At 43.6% G+C, this 20,158-nt stretch overlaps 2 protein-coding genes across 12 annotated transcripts in view; one reads left to right on the top strand and one right to left on the bottom strand.

The window, feature by feature from the left end:
- EPHB6 (EPH receptor B6) overlaps positions 1-17,563 on the bottom strand; it is a 23,859-nt gene extending 6,296 nt beyond the window's left edge. For 4 of the 5 annotated variants that reach the window (XM_069087423.1, XM_069087420.1, XM_069087422.1 and 1 more), the window contains exons 1-5: positions 17,201-17,563; positions 3,067-3,267; positions 2,695-2,759; positions 1,532-2,258; positions 303-458 (exon numbers count right to left, since the gene is read on the bottom strand). In XM_069087423.1, coding sequence (XP_068943524.1) covers positions 303-458; positions 1,532-2,258; positions 2,695-2,759; positions 3,067-3,163 — 1,045 coding nt within the window. In that variant the 5' untranslated portion in view covers positions 3,164-3,267; positions 17,201-17,563. Of the gene's footprint in view, positions 1-302; positions 459-1,531; positions 2,259-2,694; positions 2,760-3,066; positions 3,268-17,153 lie in introns of all 5 variants that reach the window. The other variant, XM_069087421.1, reaches the window with a different exon arrangement.
- A 105-nt stretch (positions 17,564-17,668) lies between these two features.
- LOC138160691 (anionic trypsin-like) overlaps positions 17,669-20,158 on the top strand; it is a 64,739-nt gene continuing 62,249 nt past the window's right edge. For 6 of the 7 annotated variants that reach the window (XM_069087419.1, XM_069087412.1, XM_069087409.1 and 3 more), the window contains exon 1: positions 17,669-18,072. The gene's annotated coding sequence lies outside the window, so the exon portion shown is untranslated. The remainder of the gene's footprint in view (positions 18,073-20,158) is intronic. The other variant, XM_069087407.1, reaches the window with a different exon arrangement.

Here is a 20,158-nt window from a genome sequence, read left to right as displayed (position 1 = left end):
TCCTTCCTTCCTTCCTTCCTTCCTTCCTTCCTTCCTTCCTTCCTTCCCTCTTTCTTTCTTTCTTTCTTTCTTTCTTTCTTTCTTTCTTTCTTTCTTTCTTTCTTTCTTTCTTTCTTTCTTTCTTTCTTTCTTTCTTTCTTTCTTTCTTTCTTTCTTTCTTTCTTTCTTTCTTTCTTCCCCCTCTCTCCTCATTTATTTCCCCCACACACAATTTCTTCATCCTCTCCCCTTCCCTCTCTGCTATCACCAATTCCCATTTCCATTTACCTTCCCATCCCTCCCCTCAGTGATAAGTGACTCACGAGTACAGGGAACTTCAGGGGGGTCGGAGCTGGATCGGTAGAAGCCACTGAGACAAGGACACATCGATGCACCAGGCATGGCAGTGTGACTTCGGGAGGGGCAGGGTGTACAGGAGGCACCCCCAGTCACAGCCTTAAAGGAGCCCATGGGGCAGGCTGGGGTGAGGCAGACAAGACAGTAAAGGCATTATACCCACTTTCTCCACCCTCTCTACCTCTCCCCCACCCTCTCACCTCACGTTTCCCCCACATGATCTCTTCTTTTATAGCAGTGAAAGACCCTTCTCCTGGGGGTAGGATTTCCCTTCCCAATCAATCACATTCCCAACCCCTCAAGCTGGTAGAATGTTTCACTTTCTTTGAAGTCCACAGTTAAGGGCCAGAGCCACAAAGAGAACCCAGGCATCCTACTATCCATCTCTGTGAGTTTCCTGTTGCTCTGGACCTCTAATTCTTTCTCCATGGGCCCCCTCCCTCCTCCAGCCTGCCTCCTCCAAGGCCCAGCACTCAGCTCCTTCCAGACTCTCTAGTTATATTACCTTTTGCTCATATTTACTGAATTCTTTAAGCCTTGAAAAAGTATTTTGCACATGTTCTCTCATTAACCCCTCAATAGTCCCATGAGTTAGGCAAAACAATTATCATTAATTCCATTTTACAAATGAGAAAATGGAGTTCCAGAGTATTTAAGTGACATCCTCAAGGTCATGGAGATATTAGGTTGCAAACTCCTTGGTCTCTAAATTTATTGCTTTTTCCACTATACTATCATCCCAGTCATGGCCCTTCCTTCTTTCTGGTCCTCTACCCCAAGGACTTCTCTACCACAAACATTACAGAGGGAAAAACTGAGGCACATGTACCTACACTAACAGGGAAAGAGGGTACAAGCTAGAGAAAAAATCCAGAGTTTGGTCAGTCTGATCCCTATCTTCCTTATTCTCACATCTCTTCAAAAGGCAAAAGTATCCATCCTTGTCTCTCCACAGCCTTGATGTCCTGGAAAGGGGCTGTGTAAGGCCTTCAAAGGCAGAATTTCAGGTTAAGGTAATATTGGAATGGAATGCAGGATTAGTAGACCAAGGGAACTTTGTCCTATCTCTAAGTGACCAGAGCTTTATAGGGATACAGAGAGTTTGGGGGGGGGGGGTGATGGTAAACCTGAAGATCTCAGGTAGGCCAATCAGTTCCAGGTGTTTGTCCCATCCTAGAGAAGGGGACTGTCTCACCTTGGCAGGCTTTGTCTCCATATGCAGGCTGGTACCCCGGTCGACAATGGCAGCTTCCCACAGCTACCATCCACTCGCCTTCACCGTTACAGTGAAGCCTAGGAGGGCTGCTCCTCACTCCATCATCCTCTGGTTCTGCCTGTGCCACACAGGTGCCCACTGCCTCTACCAGGGAAGCCCCCCCTGCCCCACTGGCTTGCGTCTCAGGAAAGGAAGCAAAGGCCTGAAGTACAGCAGGGCAGGAATAGGCAAATATCTTCACTACTACGAGGGCTAGGCAGGCCCCTGTGTCCTGGAAGGCCACATAGAAGCCTCGCTGGGTCAATGGCCCAAAGCTCCTCTCCTTGACATTGAGCTGAAGCCCAGCCCCGCCTGCCCAAGAGGAGGAAGAGGCAGAAGCAGGGAAGCTTTCATCAGCAGCAATTGTGTCCACCTTGATCCACGGCCCAAGGTGCCAGGCGGATGCATGGCTGGGGTCATCAGGTTCTTCAGCCTGGCGGTAGTAGAGGGTAAAGGTCTCACGGCAGGTGCCTCCACCAACTCCCAGGCTAGTACATGCCCTCACAGAGAAGTGGAGTCGGATATGTGCCCGATGGGCCCCTTGCCGATCCACAAAATGGGTTTGTAGCCAGTTGTCCTGTCCAAGGCCTAGGCCCTCTGCTACGTGGCATGCCTCAAATGTTCGAGTCAGGCGCTGCTGGTTATCCAGGACACTGACCTCATCCCACTGTAAGGAGGGTAGGAAGGGGGAGAAGAGGTCACTTTAGTCTTCCAGCATTTCTAGTAGAAAGGGAAAAGAGCTTGGAGCATGACCAGGTCAGAACCTTTTCAATGCTCAAATTCAGCAGTATTGGAGGCAGGACAGGAGGGGCCGTAGTTAGTTCATGCTTTCATAAATTCATCCCTCAAAGAAGCATGCAGAAGGATGTAGTCTTTTTCATTCTGCTCATTGGAGTTATTCCCCTTAACCTCTCCCCAGAGGACTTGGTTCTAAATCTGGATGCCTCTTCACACCCATGAGATCTGCAGGGGAAAGGTCCTAGAAGAAGCTGGAGCTGTTTTGGAATTGGGAAGATGGGACCAGGTAGGTAAGAGTAATAAGGCTGAACTCCAGATAGATATGGAGTTACCTCTAGGGAAAGGGCTGAGGGGGAAGCACTTACCCCTCCTGGTGGGTAGGTCAGCCAGCCAATCTCAGATGTCTCTCCTGTAGTGTCCAGCAACACCTCTGCCCAAAGACAAGCAGTCACAAGCCTTCTAGTCCTCTTTTCTGTCCCAACATGGCATCCCTACCACAACCCATTCCAGCTTTGCTTCTTGAGAAGCTCCAACCACGGATCATCTTTCCCACTCATAACATATAAATCAAATTTTCTCTCTCTTTCCTGGATTTCTCCGTCTACTTCCATTTTCCTTTAAAATATCTCCTTACCCCTTTTTTTCTACTCTCTCTATAAGCATCAATACTTCTTCCTATTATCTTTGTCAAGGGGAGAGGAGTTATCCCTCCTTCATCCCTTGCCCATCCCTCTTACCTTCAAGGGCTAAAGCTGGAGTTATAAGGAAGAGGACCCAGATCCACACCATATCCCCCACTTTGTCCCCAGGCTGAGCGGCCCCTTTAATTGACATGGGGCATCTTCAGGGTTTTCACCATTGTCCTAGTCAACATCTCCACTTCTGGGTGGGACTGTTGCTCCCTCAGACCTGGGTGGTTTCTTATCCAAGCTCACTCCCTAAGAGGAGACACAAGGCAGGGGAAAAGAAGAGAGAGAAAGCTACAGTTCCCTGATGTAGATCGTAGACTTAATGAGCCATTGTACCCACCAAGGCTCAAGATGTTTGCAAACCTACTTAGGGTCTTAGTAGGGAGTGAGTTTACTTTCCAGAGCCAATGTGAACTCACTCAAAATGGAAGAAAATTTGGACCCAAGGTTCAGTATGCCCTATTTCTGTGCCTTCATTTCTTTCTACTCAGTGACATGGAATAAACCTGACCCCATCTCTACTTTCTAAGGACACAGGGGTGGGATCTCAGTTGATTTTATGCTCATCTGGAAGGAGATTTTTTTCTGACTCTGCCTCTTTGTTGACTTTTACTCTCTTCTTCCCCCCACCCCCCAACCACCTTTTGAAACCTAGAAGCTCCTTAGCAAGTAAGGGCAGCTGGGTATGGAACTGCCCCCAGTCATTCCTTACTAGGGACACAAAGGGCCCTCTTTCTTTGCTGTCAGACCTGGCAGCCTAAAATGTTTCAGAGAAGCAGTGAAGCAGGAGGGAGGGAGGAATGAAAGGCTCTGGGGCATGGTGGAAGAAGGGAACACATGAACAGAAGCAAGTAGGGGGAGGGATGAGAGACCATGTCGTGCCAAAGCCTACAATGGAAGGGGAAAGGAACAGAGATGTGAAAACCCCAAGGGGTGAGGGTAGGTAAAAAAAATAAAGATTTATTGGTAAAGCAGCTTTTTCTGGGTTATCTTTTTCACTGAAAAATACTGAATTTTTAAAAAGTAATAAAAATTTTAGGAAAAGGTGTTTCTATATTGCTACCTATTTCTTCCTCTCCTCAATTATTTCTCAAACCTATGCAATAGAATGATAACTAGCATTTACATACTGCTTTAAGCTTGCTTTACCCATTATTATCTCATTTAATTCTCATAACAATCCTGCAAGGGAGGAACTATTATTATCCCTACTTTAGAGATGAGGAAATTGAGCCTGAGTAAGGTTAAATGACTTGTCTAGGTCACAAAGCATGTAAGTGCGTGAGGGAGGATTTGAACTCAAATCTTCCATTCTCCATGTCTAACATGGTCTACTGCATCATGCAGCTGCTTCCAAGATAAGCATTTAAAGCAATCTGCAGTATCATGCTTTTAAAGATGCTTACATCGAAGACAAGCAATTACAATTTGACCTCCCTTTGGAAGAGCAGGTTTATTTTTGCTTCACCATTCAACAGAATGATTTAGTACTTTCTTTGCTTGCAGGTGTCCTCTAGTGGACTTTTGCTCAGTAGACAACTGCTAGGTCTCTATCCCAAAGACATCCAGAAAAAGGGGGAAAGGAATTGTTTGTACAAAAAAATTGATCGCAGCTCTTTTTGTTGTGGCTAAGAACTGGAAATCAAAGGGTTGCCATCAATTGGAGAATGGCTAAACAAGCTGTGGCATATGATTGTAATGGAATATTATTGTGCTATAAGAAATGATAAGCAGGATGATTTCAGAAAAATCTGAAAAGACTCACATGAACTGATGCATAGTGAAGTGAACAGAACCAGAAGAATGTCATACACAGTAACAGCAATATTGTTTGAAGAACTGTGAATGTCTCAGAAATTCAATGATCCAGGACAATCCCAAAGAACTAATGATAAAACATGCTATCTACCTCCAGAGAAAGAAGTGATATTTTTTGAATACTGACTGAAGCATGTTATTTTTCACTTTTTTTCCCCATTTTTTTCCTTTTATCTGTCTTCTTGTACAAAATGACTAATATGGAAATGTTTTACATAATTGCACATGTATAACCTATATCTGATTGCTTACAGTCTCAGGAAGGTGGGAGGGGAATGAGAGAGAGAGAATTTGGGACTCAAAACTTTAAATAAAAATGTTAAAAAATTGGAGATTTCTTCCTGATCAGGTCTCAAAGGGAATGTGGAGTGAATGCTGGAAGGAACGTCCATTTATTCCTGTAGAATTTAGAAATCTGTAGTTAACTCTCCTGATTATTTGAAAGGCTCAGTTCAGGGATAAATGAGGAAAAAAGTTAGATTTGGGATTATAAAAGGAAGTGAGACAATGGCTGACTTTACCTGGCCCTATTGAGGCCTATAAGGAAGCTCAAAAAGGTGTGATTCTTAATTGAAATGGTAAGACTTTGAACATAACTGAATAAGGAATATTAAATTATATTTTAAGTACATTATTATATTCTCACAAAGTATGCCAATGATAACCAAGTATTTGTTCATTTGAGATTTATATGGTGAAATCATTTAGTCAGCCTTAACAACTAGGTGAGTCTGGCTCTGTAAGGATGGCAGCTAGGGGGCACAGTGGATACAGTGTCAGACCTGGAGTCAGGAAGACTCTTCTTAAGTTCAAATCTGGCCTCAGACACTTACAAGCTGAGTGACTCTGGGCAAGTCACTTAACCTGATTTGCCTCAGTTTCCTCATCTATAAAATTAGCTGGGGAAGGAAAGGACAAAACACTCCAGTATCTTTGCCAAGAAAACCCCAAATGGGGTCACAGAGAGTTGAAAAATGACTGAACAAAAGTAAAGTTGTTTATAGTTGACCTTGAGGAAGAAAATACCACAAACATATCTCTACATGCTGTAGATTAGCAGTTAGACTATTTTCCCCACCTTCAAACAAATGGTGAGGCCAACTTCACCTGTGAGGATAAGAGTTTCTGCTCTCCAAGCTATCCTGAAGGGGGAGGGAGAGAGTGATTTGCAAATATTGTCAGATTAAAGATGCATTTCCAAAGGCTACTAAGATCATTAAACACCCTTGCATTGGACCATTAAAAATTATTTTTGGTTAGTTTGAAGGAGGGGGACTACTATGAAGAAAATGCAAGTCATCCTTTCCAATGTTCTTGGCCCAGAGGTACTAGTGTGGCTTCTTAATATCAGCAGCATCACAAATGGCTTCTCAATCAACATCCTTAAAAAGAAAATTGCAATCAATTCAGTAAGTAGTTCATTCATAGAGAAGATGGCATCTGAAAACCAGAGAGAAAGTGAATTAATCTTTCCCAAGAGCAACCTTTTTTTCTGGAACAGATAATGTGGGTCATGTAAAATATAGCCCAGCGAGGAGTTTGCAAATGACTAAGACCACCATTCCATTTGCCCAGGGGGCCCTTCCAGAGTCTGAATGTGAACAGGTAATGGCATTTGTAGAGGAGAGAATCAATGAAACACCGTGCCTCTGGGTACTTACAGAAGGATGGGCACAGGTGTAGGAAAAAGAATTATAAACTTCATGATCACACCTCAATGCAGAAAGAGAAGAGAACAGATAACATTGCTGAGTACATCAACTGTAAAATAAGCAATGCTAGGCAGAAGACTGGGAGTGGTAGCGTATTTTCTTTGCTGACTGGCTATGCAAATAAATGTGAAAGCATCATGGGAGATCAAAATGGATAAATACCGACGTTACTGCAATAGGATGTACATCCCATGGCCTAAACTTGCTTCGTGCTGACGTCATGAAGTTGGACAGACTCCAGAAGAACTTCAGAGGTGCAAATGAATTTAGTTACAAAGCAAATCAAAGCTGTTCCTGCCACAGCTGCTGTCTTCAAGAGGGAGCAAGACGAAAAGAATGCAAAGAATAAAATAAGGACACAGAAGCCTGAAAAGGGAGGGGTGCCCTTTGTGAGTGTGGGCAGTGATGTGTGTCAGGGCTGAATTATTCTGAATTTGAGGTGATGGAAGCTGTTCTATTTAGGATTCACAACTATTGGAATTATCTGCTCTAGTGTGGTCTGGTAGAAAGAACAAGGGCAGGGGGTGGGAGTGGAATGGACCAGGTATTCTTTTTTGTGTCCTGGACCCTTTTGACAGTCTGATGAAGCCTATGGATAGGTCCCCTTCTCAAAATGTTTTATTGCTTACATTCATAATTGAAGGAAATGCTAGATTTTACTTAGAGGTTAGTTAAAAATAAAGATGTATTTTCCCCCATTCATTTTGGACCCTGGAGATTTATTCACAGACCCCCTTTAGGTCAATAGACCCTAAGATAAGAAGTCCTGACTATGTAATTCTGGAGGTCCCTTCCATTCCTAAGTTCCAGTTCCCTCCTTTTTTGACAGGGGGGATCCCTATGGGAAAGAAGGGAAAAGATAAGGTTAGATATCTATTTAGCCAAAGGGCTGTGTATGGAGAATCACAAATCACAAGGAGATTTCCTAAGGGGATGAGACTGAATCTGGGATTAAGAAAATGGGCCAGTGACCTGACCCAGAGGGTCCAAGTAAGCAATTTCAAATTTAGATGAGGTATGTTCCAAGGGATGGACTGTTCCTCCAAAGGGGTTTGAGGTGGGCAGAGGTCATGGCTGCAAGCCTGGGGTGCCCCTTTAAGAGAATCACCAATTTGGCAGGGCAAGAAGGCAATCTGGAACATACATAGTTAAGGGCAGATACAGAACAAGATGGAGGAGCTGAGCATAGATATTACCCTGACAAAAGGAAAAAAATTTGAAGAGGAAGGAGGAAGACTGCATCTGATAGTCATTTTTGATACCTGTAGGCGTGAGCCTCCTGATTTCCATTTAGACTTCTTTGATTTAAACCTCTGCTATGGTGCCGGGTTTCCTGCTTCCATCATCTCTTGGACTTGGGGATTCCATGGAAACTCTGGTTATGGATTCAGTTTGGTCTCTAGTTCATGATCTTGCCTGGATGCCAGTTTGGGCCCTGTCCCCACTTGAAGTGGTTTTCAGTCAAACTTGGTGATCAACCTAATCACTGACATTCGTCAACCCCAATGTGGGAAATTCAATATATTTATCATCTGGTGCCTGTTTCTGACTCCTTACCTCCAATTCTGGCTACTTACACAATGGCTAAACCCTTGCCACTCTTTAAAAACCCTAGCAAAGGGCTGCATCAAACCTTGGAGCAGACTGCTGAGGAAGTGGCCATAAGCCAGGGGGTATCTGTCACCCACTGGCAAGCAAGCAGCTGGCTCCAGCAGCAGATGGGGTCAGTTGCTTTGTTTTCCAGCAGTGAATACCCTAGATTCTTTTCCTTGGTGGGCACAAAATCTTCCAAAGTTCCTGACTCTGAGTAAGTTGTTTTTTGACCTTTACCTGATGATTGTTAATAGCCCTGACCAATATAACTTTTATTGTATATTCCTTCTCTTCCATGCTACCAAACAGTGCAAGTTTCCTACTGAACCATTTTCTTTCTCATGGGAAAAAGTCCCTCATTGAAAAATGTGGTGGTGGTAGTGGGGTTCTTCTGAAGTTCAAGGAGGTATCTGACATTCTCCTTGAATTCCATACTTCCAGACAGTGTATTTTCTAGCTCTATCAGGAGCAAAGAACAAGGATGGACTATGCCAGCCCCCTCTGGACATTGTCAGAACTTGATATAGACCAAGGGCTCTTAACCTATCTTGTGCTATGGACCCATTTGGAAGTTTGGTGAAACCTATGGACCCTTCTCAGTATATTTTTAAATGCATAAAATAAAATACATAGAATTACAAAGGAAATCAATTATACCGAAATGTAGTTATCAAAAAGATAATTTTCAATTCATAGACTTCTGTTGAAAAAAATGCAGCAGACTGCTCCCAGCTCTAGGCAGTTAAAGGGTATAGTGGACAGAATGCCAGGCCATGGAGTCAGGAAGACTCATCTTCTTGAATTCAAATCTTGCCTCAGATACTTACTAGTTGTGTGAACCTGGGCAAGTCAGTAACTCTGCCTCAGTTTCCTTATCTGCAAAATGAGCTAGAGAAGGAAATAACAAACCACTTCAGTAGCTTTGCCAAGAAAATCCCAAATGGGGTCATGAAGAGTCAGACATGACTGAATAACAACAATTCCAGTCCTAATGAATAAGTTTTGGAGACATTAGCTACACCCATACATTCTAGGTCTTCTATTTATTACCTATGTAACTCTGGCAAGTAACTTCTCTTTGGGTCTAGTCTTCCTTCACTGTAAAATGAGGAATTAGTCTAGGTAAGAACTAAAGTCTCTTCCAGCTCTAGATCCTATGGTATATTGAATTATGGCAGGTGGATATGGTGCTGCTGCATTAAGACCTGTCTTTGGCTGCAATTGAAATTGAGGCAAATGCCCCAGAATTCCTTAGGACGGCCCAGTGGGAATTTGATAAATGGCAAAGATTGGGAGCAGTCAGTGAAATATGGGTAGTGGGATCTGGCCCACCCTTATTATCCAGGCTCAAGTCTCCACTAAGCCTGGAAATTGACCTGTCAGTCACCATGGGTGGAGGGGCTGTAGTATCACCCCTTCCCCACACATGCTCAGGTCAACCAGGCTTCCTAGTCGACACCATGGTGCATCTGTTCTGGACACTCAAGATCCAATTGCCAGGCATTTGGCTATTGTGGGTCTGAGCTCTGATAAATCCAACATCCCCCATAAACTTAATGGACTTAATACAGGCACTGATGTCATAGAATCATATATCTAGACCTAAACCTTTGGTGTAACAGAGGAGGAAACTGAAGCCCAGTGAGGTTTTATTCACTTGCCTAGGATCATTTATTCATTCAACATTTATTAAGTGTAACCATACAGGTAGCAGAATTCAGAGGAAGGATTTGAACCCATGTCCTCTGACTCTAGAGACAATACTTCTTCCATTGTACTATATTAAACAGAAAAAAATTGTGTCCTGAGGTCATTAGGTGACTTGCCTATGGCCCCAGAAGTAGTAGCAACTGACTACTGGGATTATCATGACAGTGATAATTGGCTTTTTCCACTAGACAAAGCAAGTATGCTGGAAGTTCTCTGACATGCAGACCCACAAAAGTTGATGGAGTTTATTATGGAAACAATGTGGAATATTCATCTGCATATAACTTCCAATCCTCTTTTCTTAATAGTGGTTGATACTGCATAATCCAGCTATTTCTCAGGATTTGGTCCTATTCCAGCAACAAGAGTCTGATCTAGAGAAGGTATAGGCTGCCCCTAGCCAGACTTTGAGCCAGAGTTCCTACTTTCACACAAGAATTTTCTTGTTGTATTTAATACAACTGAGGCAGAGAAATGGCTCTCATGTAGACTGTGCATTTGTGTGATTAATATCAAGCTCCAAATCTGAGTGGCTAGATCTGTTCACTGACTAGGCCAGAGATAGTAGCTCAGTGGCAGTTTCGAGCAAAGAGAAGAAAGAAATGGTCCATTGTACTCTGTCCCTTCCCTTTCAAGGACCCAATATCATTTGTGGAAAAGAAAGAGTAACACATGACTATAGAATGCTCAATATTATCACCATATGAGATTAGCATCACTTACTCTTAATACTGAGCCTTATATATAAGTTGGTAGAGACGCTGCTTATATCCTTTAGGATGTATGTGATTTGGTTTAGATATAAAAAGCAGATGAATGGAATATGGCCTTCTAGAGCTTGAATGGTTCTGCATAAATATCAGGCTTTGCCTTTTGGTTTGTTATAAATTAGACATTTCAAAACCTATTAAATCAAAGAAGGGTAGTTACCACAATGATATCTTCATCTATACCTAGTACTTTCCCCAACACAATGAAATTGCTTTAAGCCTTCTTCTGGGCCCATGCTGACACTAATTCTTTACCAAGATAACACTAACTTGAGATGCAGAACACACATAGATTTTTTTGTTTGTTTTTGGAAGGGGGAAGGCAGGGCAATTGGGGTTAAGTGACTTGCCCAAGGTCACACGGCTAGTAAATGTTAAATGTTTGAGGCCACATTTGAACTCAGGTCCTCCTGACTCCAGGGCCGGTGCTCTATTCACTGAATCTCCTAGATGCCCTAGAACACACATAGTTTTAAGGGCACACTATCCAGGATTGTATTTCAATTGGAGCTCCATATTGATAAAAATGCCTGCAAAGATTCCTCAACTTTTAACAGTTCTTAACCTTTATTATGTCATAGACTACTTTGACAATCTGAAGTCTAGGTAACATATCTCAGAGTAATGTTTTTAAATGCATAAAACAAAATAGGATTAGAAAAGGAAATAATTCTATTGAAATACAGTTATCAAACATATATGCACATATATGTTTATATTTTAAAGTTTATGGACTCTTAGAACTTTTATATTAGAACTTTGAACTTTTATATTAGGGGGCGGGCTGGTGTCTATTCCCACAGAACCACAGCAGGACAGCCAGGAGGCCTGGCATGTGTACAAATGTGGTCATGAGCTGGCACATTAGACCAAGGAGGTAGGGTAGACCACACGTTTTGCTGAGATAAAAGAGCAGAGCTTTGAAAAGGACGATTATATCATAGAGTCATTTTGCCAACAACTCCTGTTATCAGGCTTCCTGTTTTCCATGGGGATAGCCTTAACGTGATACTTCCATTCTAAGTCCTTGCTTTCCTATGGCCACTTCACTTCTTAGACTGGCTGTTCCTGAAAGCCTTTGGTTCTTGATCAGTCACTCAATAAACATTTAGTAAGTGCCTACTATGTACCATACATTGAGGAAACAAAGCAAAAGTGAGTCTCTACCTTTGAGGAGTTCACAGTCTATCTGGTCTAGCTTAGTCTCTGGTTTGCATTCTCACCTGCATCCTAATTTAAAACTCCCAAAGGATTCTTTTTAGGTACAATAATTTCTTGTTGGTCATTATGTATCTATACCTCTCCCCTCCAATAAATGGTATATAATATGGAGAAATTTTAGTATAGGGTAGCTTATAAAATTTAGAGTTATTTAGCTCTGGATTTTCTTTACACACTTCTACTTCTCTTATGCAGGGCATAATTTGTGAAGACAGGAATAAGAGGTGAAAGAAGGAAAGAGAATATAAAGAAAGGGGACCTAGAGACAGTGGCAATGGAAGATGAGAGGTAGATAATTAATGATCTATTAATTAGGTTTAGCTAGGTGGCACACTAGAGAGAGTGATAGGCCTGGAGTCTGGAAGACCTGAGTTCAGATTTGACTAGTTGTGTGATCCTAGGCAAGTCCTTCAACTTCTGCCTCAGTTTCTTCAATTGTAAAATGGCAATAATGATTAGCACCTACTTCCCAGGGTTGTTGGCAGGATCAAATGAGATAATATTTCTTAAAGCATTTATCACAAATAATTCCATTATTTGGAACATAGTCGGTGCTTAATAAATGATTGTTTCTTCTTTCCTTCCTCCTTTACTGGCTCTATGAATTCGGAGTTCTAAGGTGACAGAAAATTGAGGTATACTCTGGATCTTGGGTTCAAGGACACAAGGTGATAATATTCTGAGGATGAAAGCAAAGGTTCCTAGACCATCTCTGACAGTAGGAAGTTGAATGCAGGCCAGGGAGGCCCACGGGCAGGGTCTGGATCTTTGCATTTGTGACATGGCTCTTCAGTAAAGCACAAATGGAAGAAATCAGCAATGTCAGAGTATCATAGATTAAGAACCAGAAGGGACCTTACAAATGGTCTTGCCCAAAGGTTCTTAAACTGGGGTCCGTGAACTTGTTTTTTTTTAATTTGATAACTATATATTTTAATATAATTGGTTTCTGTTGAAACCCTTTGTATTTTGTTTTATACCTTTAAGACTATTATTCTGAAAAGGGCTCAATTGTCTTCACCAGGCAGCCAAAAGGCGTCCATGGTACACACACAAAAAGTTAAGAACTAGTCTAGATCAATCCCTTTATTTTATAAATTAAGGAACTTGAAAACTAGAAAGTTGAAGTGACTTGTCCACAGTCACATTAAGCAGATGAGTGAGGATTTCGAATCCAGGTCCTCTGATACTAATTTTATTACTCCTTCCTTTCTATCACACCAACTTTTTGTCCTTGGAGAGTATACTTTTAAAAAAAACCTAGAGTATCTCTACAAGAAGAAGTAAAAGTCTTACAATACCCAGAAATGGAAGAGCATTTTGCTTACTGAGGATGACAGCATTCAGCAGCAGAAATCCACGAAATTTCTAAGGCAAGCACTGTATCTGAACCACAGTGCTCTTTTGTCAGACATTCCTTGTCAATTCTTTATCAAACATCAACGGACTTTGATACCTGACATGGAACCCTACTTATTGGTACAGAAAAAAGTTAAGTAAAAGACTTCATTAAGAAAGGAGATTTTTGGTGCCAGCTAATCAACACAACTACAAATTTCTTGGTCCAAGATTCAAAGGCAGAAATTTAAGTGATGACAAAGCCAGTCCTGCCTTTAACTAGGCTGCAAAACAAGCGATCCACTTATGACTCGATGTTGGAAAGATATTTTCCATTGGAGCATAATAGACAATGTCCTCAGGTGTTTGGTCAAGGAATGCAAGTTGGGATTCTGCCAAGCAAATCACTCCTACAACATGGTGCCAAGTCCCTTACAGGACAAAAGCCCATGATTCCTTTTGCTTCTTTTGTGTTTCAGACTCTTCTGTGATCCATAAAAGAAACTGGCTTGTGTTTGGAAGTATCTACACCAATTCAAGAAATGTACTGATTTGTGAAGTAGAGGGGCTTGTCTCAATCAAGGCAAACGTTCAGTTTTCAGAAGGCCAGGAAGATACAAAAAATAGAGCATTGGAAGAAACAGAAAAGACTGATAGTGATAGTACAGAAAATGAGACTGATTGGATAGAGGTTTTTTTTTGTGATAAAAGTAAATCTAATGAGCTCATTTGTTTTTCCCCTCCTTATTTATTAAGAAAAATGTTACTTTCTAGTTCTATTTGAAATTGTGGAAAATGCTATATTAATAAAAGAAACCTTTTTGGGGTTTTACTATAAAAGTAAACAAAAATAGGAGATGATATGTTCCTTAAAGTTTAGCAGCCTGTAGCCTCATTTATATCATATTAAAATATGTGAAAGTAGATTCCAATATTTAATGTGTAAATACTGCCCACATTAACTATATTTAAGTCTAACATAGCAAACTTGATAATTTTAAGAAGAACCCAATTAAAATTAATATGGCTTTAAAAGTTCCTAAAATAACAGTTACATTAGATTTGTAGAAGGTGCTTTAAAAAGCATTGTATTTATTTTAGTTTTTTCCCCCAAAATTTTCAACTGAAATGTTTCTTTTCTCTATGACTTTGAAATTTTTGAAATTTTGCATAAATAGAATGGGAACTGAGATTGAGAAGCTAAAGGCATCAAGAGCATGACTAAGAAAATAGTAATCACAAAAATAATAAACAGCACAATAAATAATCTTCATCCTGGGATTTGCTAATGCTCTCTCCCAAGAAGGTGAGATTGTTACCTTGATAACACTTGGTTTTCTCTCATACTGTCTCCCTGGGTAGGGAGGATACGGGAAACCACAAAGAAAAAAAAAAGGAAGAAGAGAGGTCAGGGTATGGTTCAGGACACATAACCAATGACAGAACTGTAAAGGAAACCATAAGTCCTGCTACCCAAGCCATATTTTCACCCTTTCATTGGAATATGGTGATCCAGAGGGGATCCCAGGGCAGGGACAGAGTAGGGAGAAGGAGCAGGGAAAGGAACAAATGGAAAAATATGGGGACAGTAAATCTATGACTGGTTCTGAAACTAGGAAGGGCTTCCCACCTGTTATTGCTGGCATCAGAGTGGGAGGGTCAGCACCATAGGGCCATTCCTGGGTCTTGCTTTGCAGCTGTTAAACTCTCAGGAAATTCCTATATAATCCCTGATCAGTGCAGCCCTGTAAGCTTGTAGCTTTTAATCTCCACCTTGGAAAACCTCTCCGTAATTCTTGTCATCACTCCATGTCCCTCCTCCTCAACAGCTCATTTTTAGTAGAGGCCCATGGGGAAGAGTTAATATCACCCATGTGTAAGACTCGTAACCTAATTGGGGAGCAGGAGGGAGGTGAAGAAATATGGATTTATTTTTCTTTTGTTTGTGTGTTTGGGAGGTGGGGAGTAGAGGCAGGGTAGGGCACAGCCCAGTTCTATGATGTTTACTGAGGCTCTGAGTCTGTCCTGCAGAGAGTGTCTCTAACACAGTATACTAAGAGCAAGCAGCATCTGTAGACATATGTACCTCCCACTCCCAGAATGGGGGGGGGGCGGAGCTGGTAGGGGCAGCTTTTGAGGTGTGGGGTGTCTGTATGGTCCCTTCTAGCTGAGATCACCATAAACTAAGTGGGTGTGGATGTGGGTGTGACAGCATAGGAAAGTGTTTTGGGTAAGTGTTTGGGGGCAGTAAATGTGTGTGAAGGAAAGCTGGTGTAAGCTGGTCTGTGAACGTCTATGATAGTGTATGGATGTGAGAAAAGAGAGGTCATATAAAAACATGCATCTTGTAAGAGATTGTGTATGAGAATGGGTGTATGCCATAGGGGGTTTCTGTGAGAGCAAGGGGCAGTTGTGTGTGTGAGTGTGTGTGTGTATGAAAGCATGTGCTTTTGTTGGTAGATGACGGGGTCTCCCCACATTCTTGTGTTAGTGTGTGTCTCTGGTCATGCATCTGAATTTATTTCTCAGAATAGCAGCCCTCACAAGTGGCCCCCACCTCCTTTTCCTCTCTTCAATCTGTGTCCACCTGTGTTCTCAGAGGGGCCTGAGCAGGGAAAGCAAGGTGAGACCAGGGGAGAATCGAATGGTTAGGGGGAGTCTGTAGCTTTGTTGCCTCCCCTCCCATTTCTGCCCTGAAGCTCCTAAACGTTCCTCAGTTTACCTACTCATTGTCTTGAGGACACCAACCTCTGGGCAGGAGACGACACCAGAGGGCCTTTTTTTTTTTTTTTTGCCTTGCTTTCCTCCCCCTCATCATCTCCCCTTAATCCTCAGGCATTCATACTTGCCATGTTTCTCCCTGGGCATCGAACTAGAATCCCAGTGCTAGAATTCCTTCTAGGTACTGAGGGAGGCTTCCCCTCAACCTTGACTTGTCCACAACAGAACACCATGCTTTTAAGTGATCCCCTCAAAAGGTATCAATATCCCATCTCAACTCCTCGCCCCACATCTCAGCATTGGAAATAGGCCTTGGGCATTCTGACCTTTTCCTACAAACTGCCCCCAGTCTCAGAAGCAGCCCTCCACTCCTACATTCCCTCCTGAGTCAAATTTCCCCTGAAGGGTGGAACCAATTGGGTGGGAAAAGATTTAGCCTTGACTTTCTCAGCCTAATGCCAGGGCCATTACAACACCAACTGTGCTGCTGGGCTCCTGCCACCACCCCCAGGGGAAGGCGGGCACAGGGTGCCAGGGTGCCAGAGTGTTGGGTTGCCAAGGTGGGGTGGGATGAGCCAAGCCAGGAAGAGAGGGGAGTGGAGCTGGGGTGTGGACATGGCAGAAGACTGAAGCTTAAGTTTTCAGATTGTGTAGGGGATGCAAAAGCAATGTCTCCAGTCTCCCCTACTCAACCTCCAGGGCTTGAATTGAGGGTGGGGCAAGGTACATCATATGGAATAGGAGCAACATAAGATATAACTACTACTTTGCTCCTCCCCTCTTCATTCCACCCCCCCTTCCCACTTAGGATTTCAATAGATGCCCCGAATCAGAGTAATGGAGGGATGGAGGAGGATCTGGTTATAAGTTATCAGTTTCACCCGTTCTGAGGTTCCTCAAATTAAAAACAGGGTTGCTTTTGGGTGCAGATGCAGGAAGAAGGCTCTGCACTCTTGTCAAGTTGAAAGGGGAGGGGACAGTGTTGGCAGGTCCTGGACCCTTTGGCTAGCCCAGAACTGGAAGAAAGGGGAATCCCTGGGTAACAAACTCAGGACAGGTCTCTTTCCAGGTCCTATCTGAAGGACTTCCTCGGATCTTGCAGAGGCCCTACTGGGCAGTCAACCATCATGTAAGCCCATCTGGGCAGCCAGCCCACCATCGAGCAAAGCCTTCTCGACCCTTCCTCTGACTGGGCCAACTCTCTTCCCCCAGATGTCCCTTCCATGCCCCCTCCCCCATTTCGAAGGCTCACCTTCCCGCCTAGGCGGAGGTAGCCCAAGTCCCCAAGCCTCCCGGTACCTGCAGTTCTCCCGGGAGGGCAGGGCGCGGGACTTCCCTCGGCGCTGCCCAAGCCCTCCCCTTTGGCTCTGGGGCCAGAGCCCCTTCTCCCCCAAGTTCTCAGCCACAGCGACCCGCCGAGATCAGCTCGATGACGGCTTGTGTGCCTGCAGCGAGGAGTTGGGAGCTTGTACTCGGGCGCAGAGGGAAGGGCGGCTCAGTCAGCTGTCCAAGACGTGGGTCCAGGGTAGGAGGGGAACAGAAGGATTGCGAGGGACAGCTCCCTCACCTTCCGCTGAGCTTGGTGCGGACCCCAGTCCAGGTCCCGCTGCTACAGCCGCCGCCGCCGCCCGCTCCTCCCCAGCGTCGCCCGGCCCCCGCCCCCTCTTCGACCCCTCCCACTGCGCCCGCCCTTTCTCCGACTTCTTCTCCACCCCCTTCCCCTGCCTTCTACTTTCTCTGGGGCTGTGGGAGGAGGTCTTTCCAGTCTCTGAAGCCTCTCCCGCTAGCTGGAGGACTGATCTACGTGCAGACCCTTCCCCACTACCGGGAGACGTGGTCTGTGACGGGGAGAACGCTGCTGCTTTTCCCCCTACTCCAACCTGCATCGCCCCGTGGACTCCAAGAGAAGGTGGCACGCAGGGGGGCGTGGAGTGGCTTCGGGGATTGTGCCAAGTGGAAAGGTGGGAGGGACGTTGGCAGCCTCTGCCTAGACAATCCTGCCGGCTCCTGTTCCAGACCTGCGGGAATGCATGGGTGGAGCAGCCTGCTGGAGGGGCCTGGAAGAGTAGGGGAGGGAAAAGGGTAGGGATCGCAATTTGGACCCCTCTGCCCCTTCTCCGGACACTGACGGGCATACTGGGGCAAAGCTGACAAGGAAGAATTTGTCCAGGGTAAGTCAGGTCCATAAAGGGTGTTTCCAAACCCTAGCACTTGCTACCATCCTCTTCCCTTTCTTCCATATACACGCACTTTCCCTTTTTGGGTTCCCTCCATTTATATTTAGCTAGCCTAGATCTTGAATGAACTTGCAGAGTGGGGGACTGGAAAATGGGGTGAAGACGCGGGTATGTATTGGAGTCAAAGTGAAGTGAAAAAGTTGAGGGCAACTTTAAAAATATGTTGGGGCGGGAGTGGGGGTAGGGGTTAGGAGAGGGTCCAAAGGATGAGCCTGGGATCTGGGTGAGGGAAGGTCACACTGTTGATCTAAGCTGAATCTGCCCGTTTTCTCTTTTCCTGTCCTGGAGACCACAACCTTTACCGCCCCCCATCCTTGAGATGGGGCAAAGAAGACTAGGAATCAAGCTCTATCTGTTCCAAATCTGCATCAATCCCACAGCAAAAGATAAGCATGGTAGAAGGTACTTCTAGCTTATATCAAGAAGAGGTTATGAAGAGAATCGGAGAGGATAGTGGGTGGGAAGCCGTCCTTCTCTGAGGGCCAGAGACTGTACATTTTCTATTTTTTATAATTATGCCACCTTCATTCTCCTGCCAGCAAGGGACCTTCCCCTGACATCCTGCTACCATCTGCTGGATGTTCCAAGGAACAATCCATTACCTGACTGGGTTTCCTCTAGTTTCTCCCTTAGAAAAAACAAAACAAAACAAAACCCAAAACGAAACACTCAGAACTTTCGAATCCTTCTTCTCTTATCCTCATCTACTTCTTTTCATTCATTTATTAATTCAACAATTACATTTCAGCACTTCAATGGGTTTGTCATCTTGACGTGGGTGCTGCTTTGCAGAGTGGAGATCACAAGTCTTCCATCATCTACTGTGAATCACATTCATGTTCTCCCATACATTTTTCATGGAAAGCAATGGTCCTTTAGGTCTTTACAGGGGTACCAATGCAACATATAGACTGCTAATGGGCTTTTCTTTAACCTCACTATGTGACTCAGTTTAACATGGGTCTTCATCCATCTCTTGATATCTCTGGGCCTCAGTTTCCTTAACTGCAAATTAGGGGGTTGGGATAGGTGACTCAAAATACACCCCTTCAAGCTCTAAATCTGTGATCCTGTAATCTTGGCCATTATTTGTTATTCAAAACTGACCAAAATATCAATATTCTTCAAAGAAAATGAGGCTGAAGGAACTTAAGTGACTTGCCCAGGGTCATATAGCCAATAAGTATCTGAGGCAGGATTCAAATTCAGGCCTTTCTGACTCCAAAGCCAGTGTTCACAGAGTTCCAGTGCCTTAAGAAGCTCATGTAGTTTAAGCCATCCTGGAAAGAGAATGCCCACCATGACATACTTGAAACATAATCATTCATCCTTTTCAAGAAGTATCCACTACCACCCAAGATGGTCCATTCCATTTTAGAATGCTCTAATTGTTATGAAGCTTTATTTTACATCGAGTCTAAATTTGTCTCCTTATAATTTCCACCCCATTACTGCTACTTTTGCCTTCCAGTGGTCCAGTAGGATTGCCCTAATCACTCTTTTGTGTAATAGCTTTTTAGAGGTAGCTCTGTCTGGTATTCTCCCAGCTAAAGAGTCCTAGTTTCTTCAACCAAGCCTGAAAAATTATTAGGATAGTCTGATGTTGATTGCTCCCTTCTGGTAACTCTCCAGATTAACAGTGTTTTCTCTAAACTGTGGTGCCCTGATCTGAAGACATGACTTGAAATGTTGTCTGCTTAGAGCAGAGTACAGCAAGACTATTATCTTCCTAGTTCTGGATCACATTCTTCTCCTAATTGGGCCTCAGCCAGCATTAGCTTTTTTGTTGCCATATCACAATGATGATTCATATTTAACTTTACATGAAAACTCCCAACTATTTGTCTGATGAACTGCTTTCTAGTCCCAATCCCCCACCTCTTATGTGTGTGTAAAATTGGTTTCTTGAACCCAAGTTTATAAGAGATTACATTCCTTCACTAGTCCCAATCCCCCACCTCTTATGTGTGTGTAAAATTGGTTTCTTGAACCCAAGTTTATAAGAGATTACATTCCTTCA

The sequence above is a fragment of the Petaurus breviceps genome, unplaced genomic scaffold, assembly GCF_028583685.1.
Source record: "Petaurus breviceps papuanus isolate PSGF00001 unplaced genomic scaffold, PetGlider_PUasm1.0 181, whole genome shotgun sequence".
NCBI lineage: Eukaryota > Metazoa > Chordata > Mammalia > Diprotodontia > Petauridae > Petaurus > Petaurus breviceps.
This window is presented reverse-complemented; position numbering and strand designations above follow the sequence as displayed.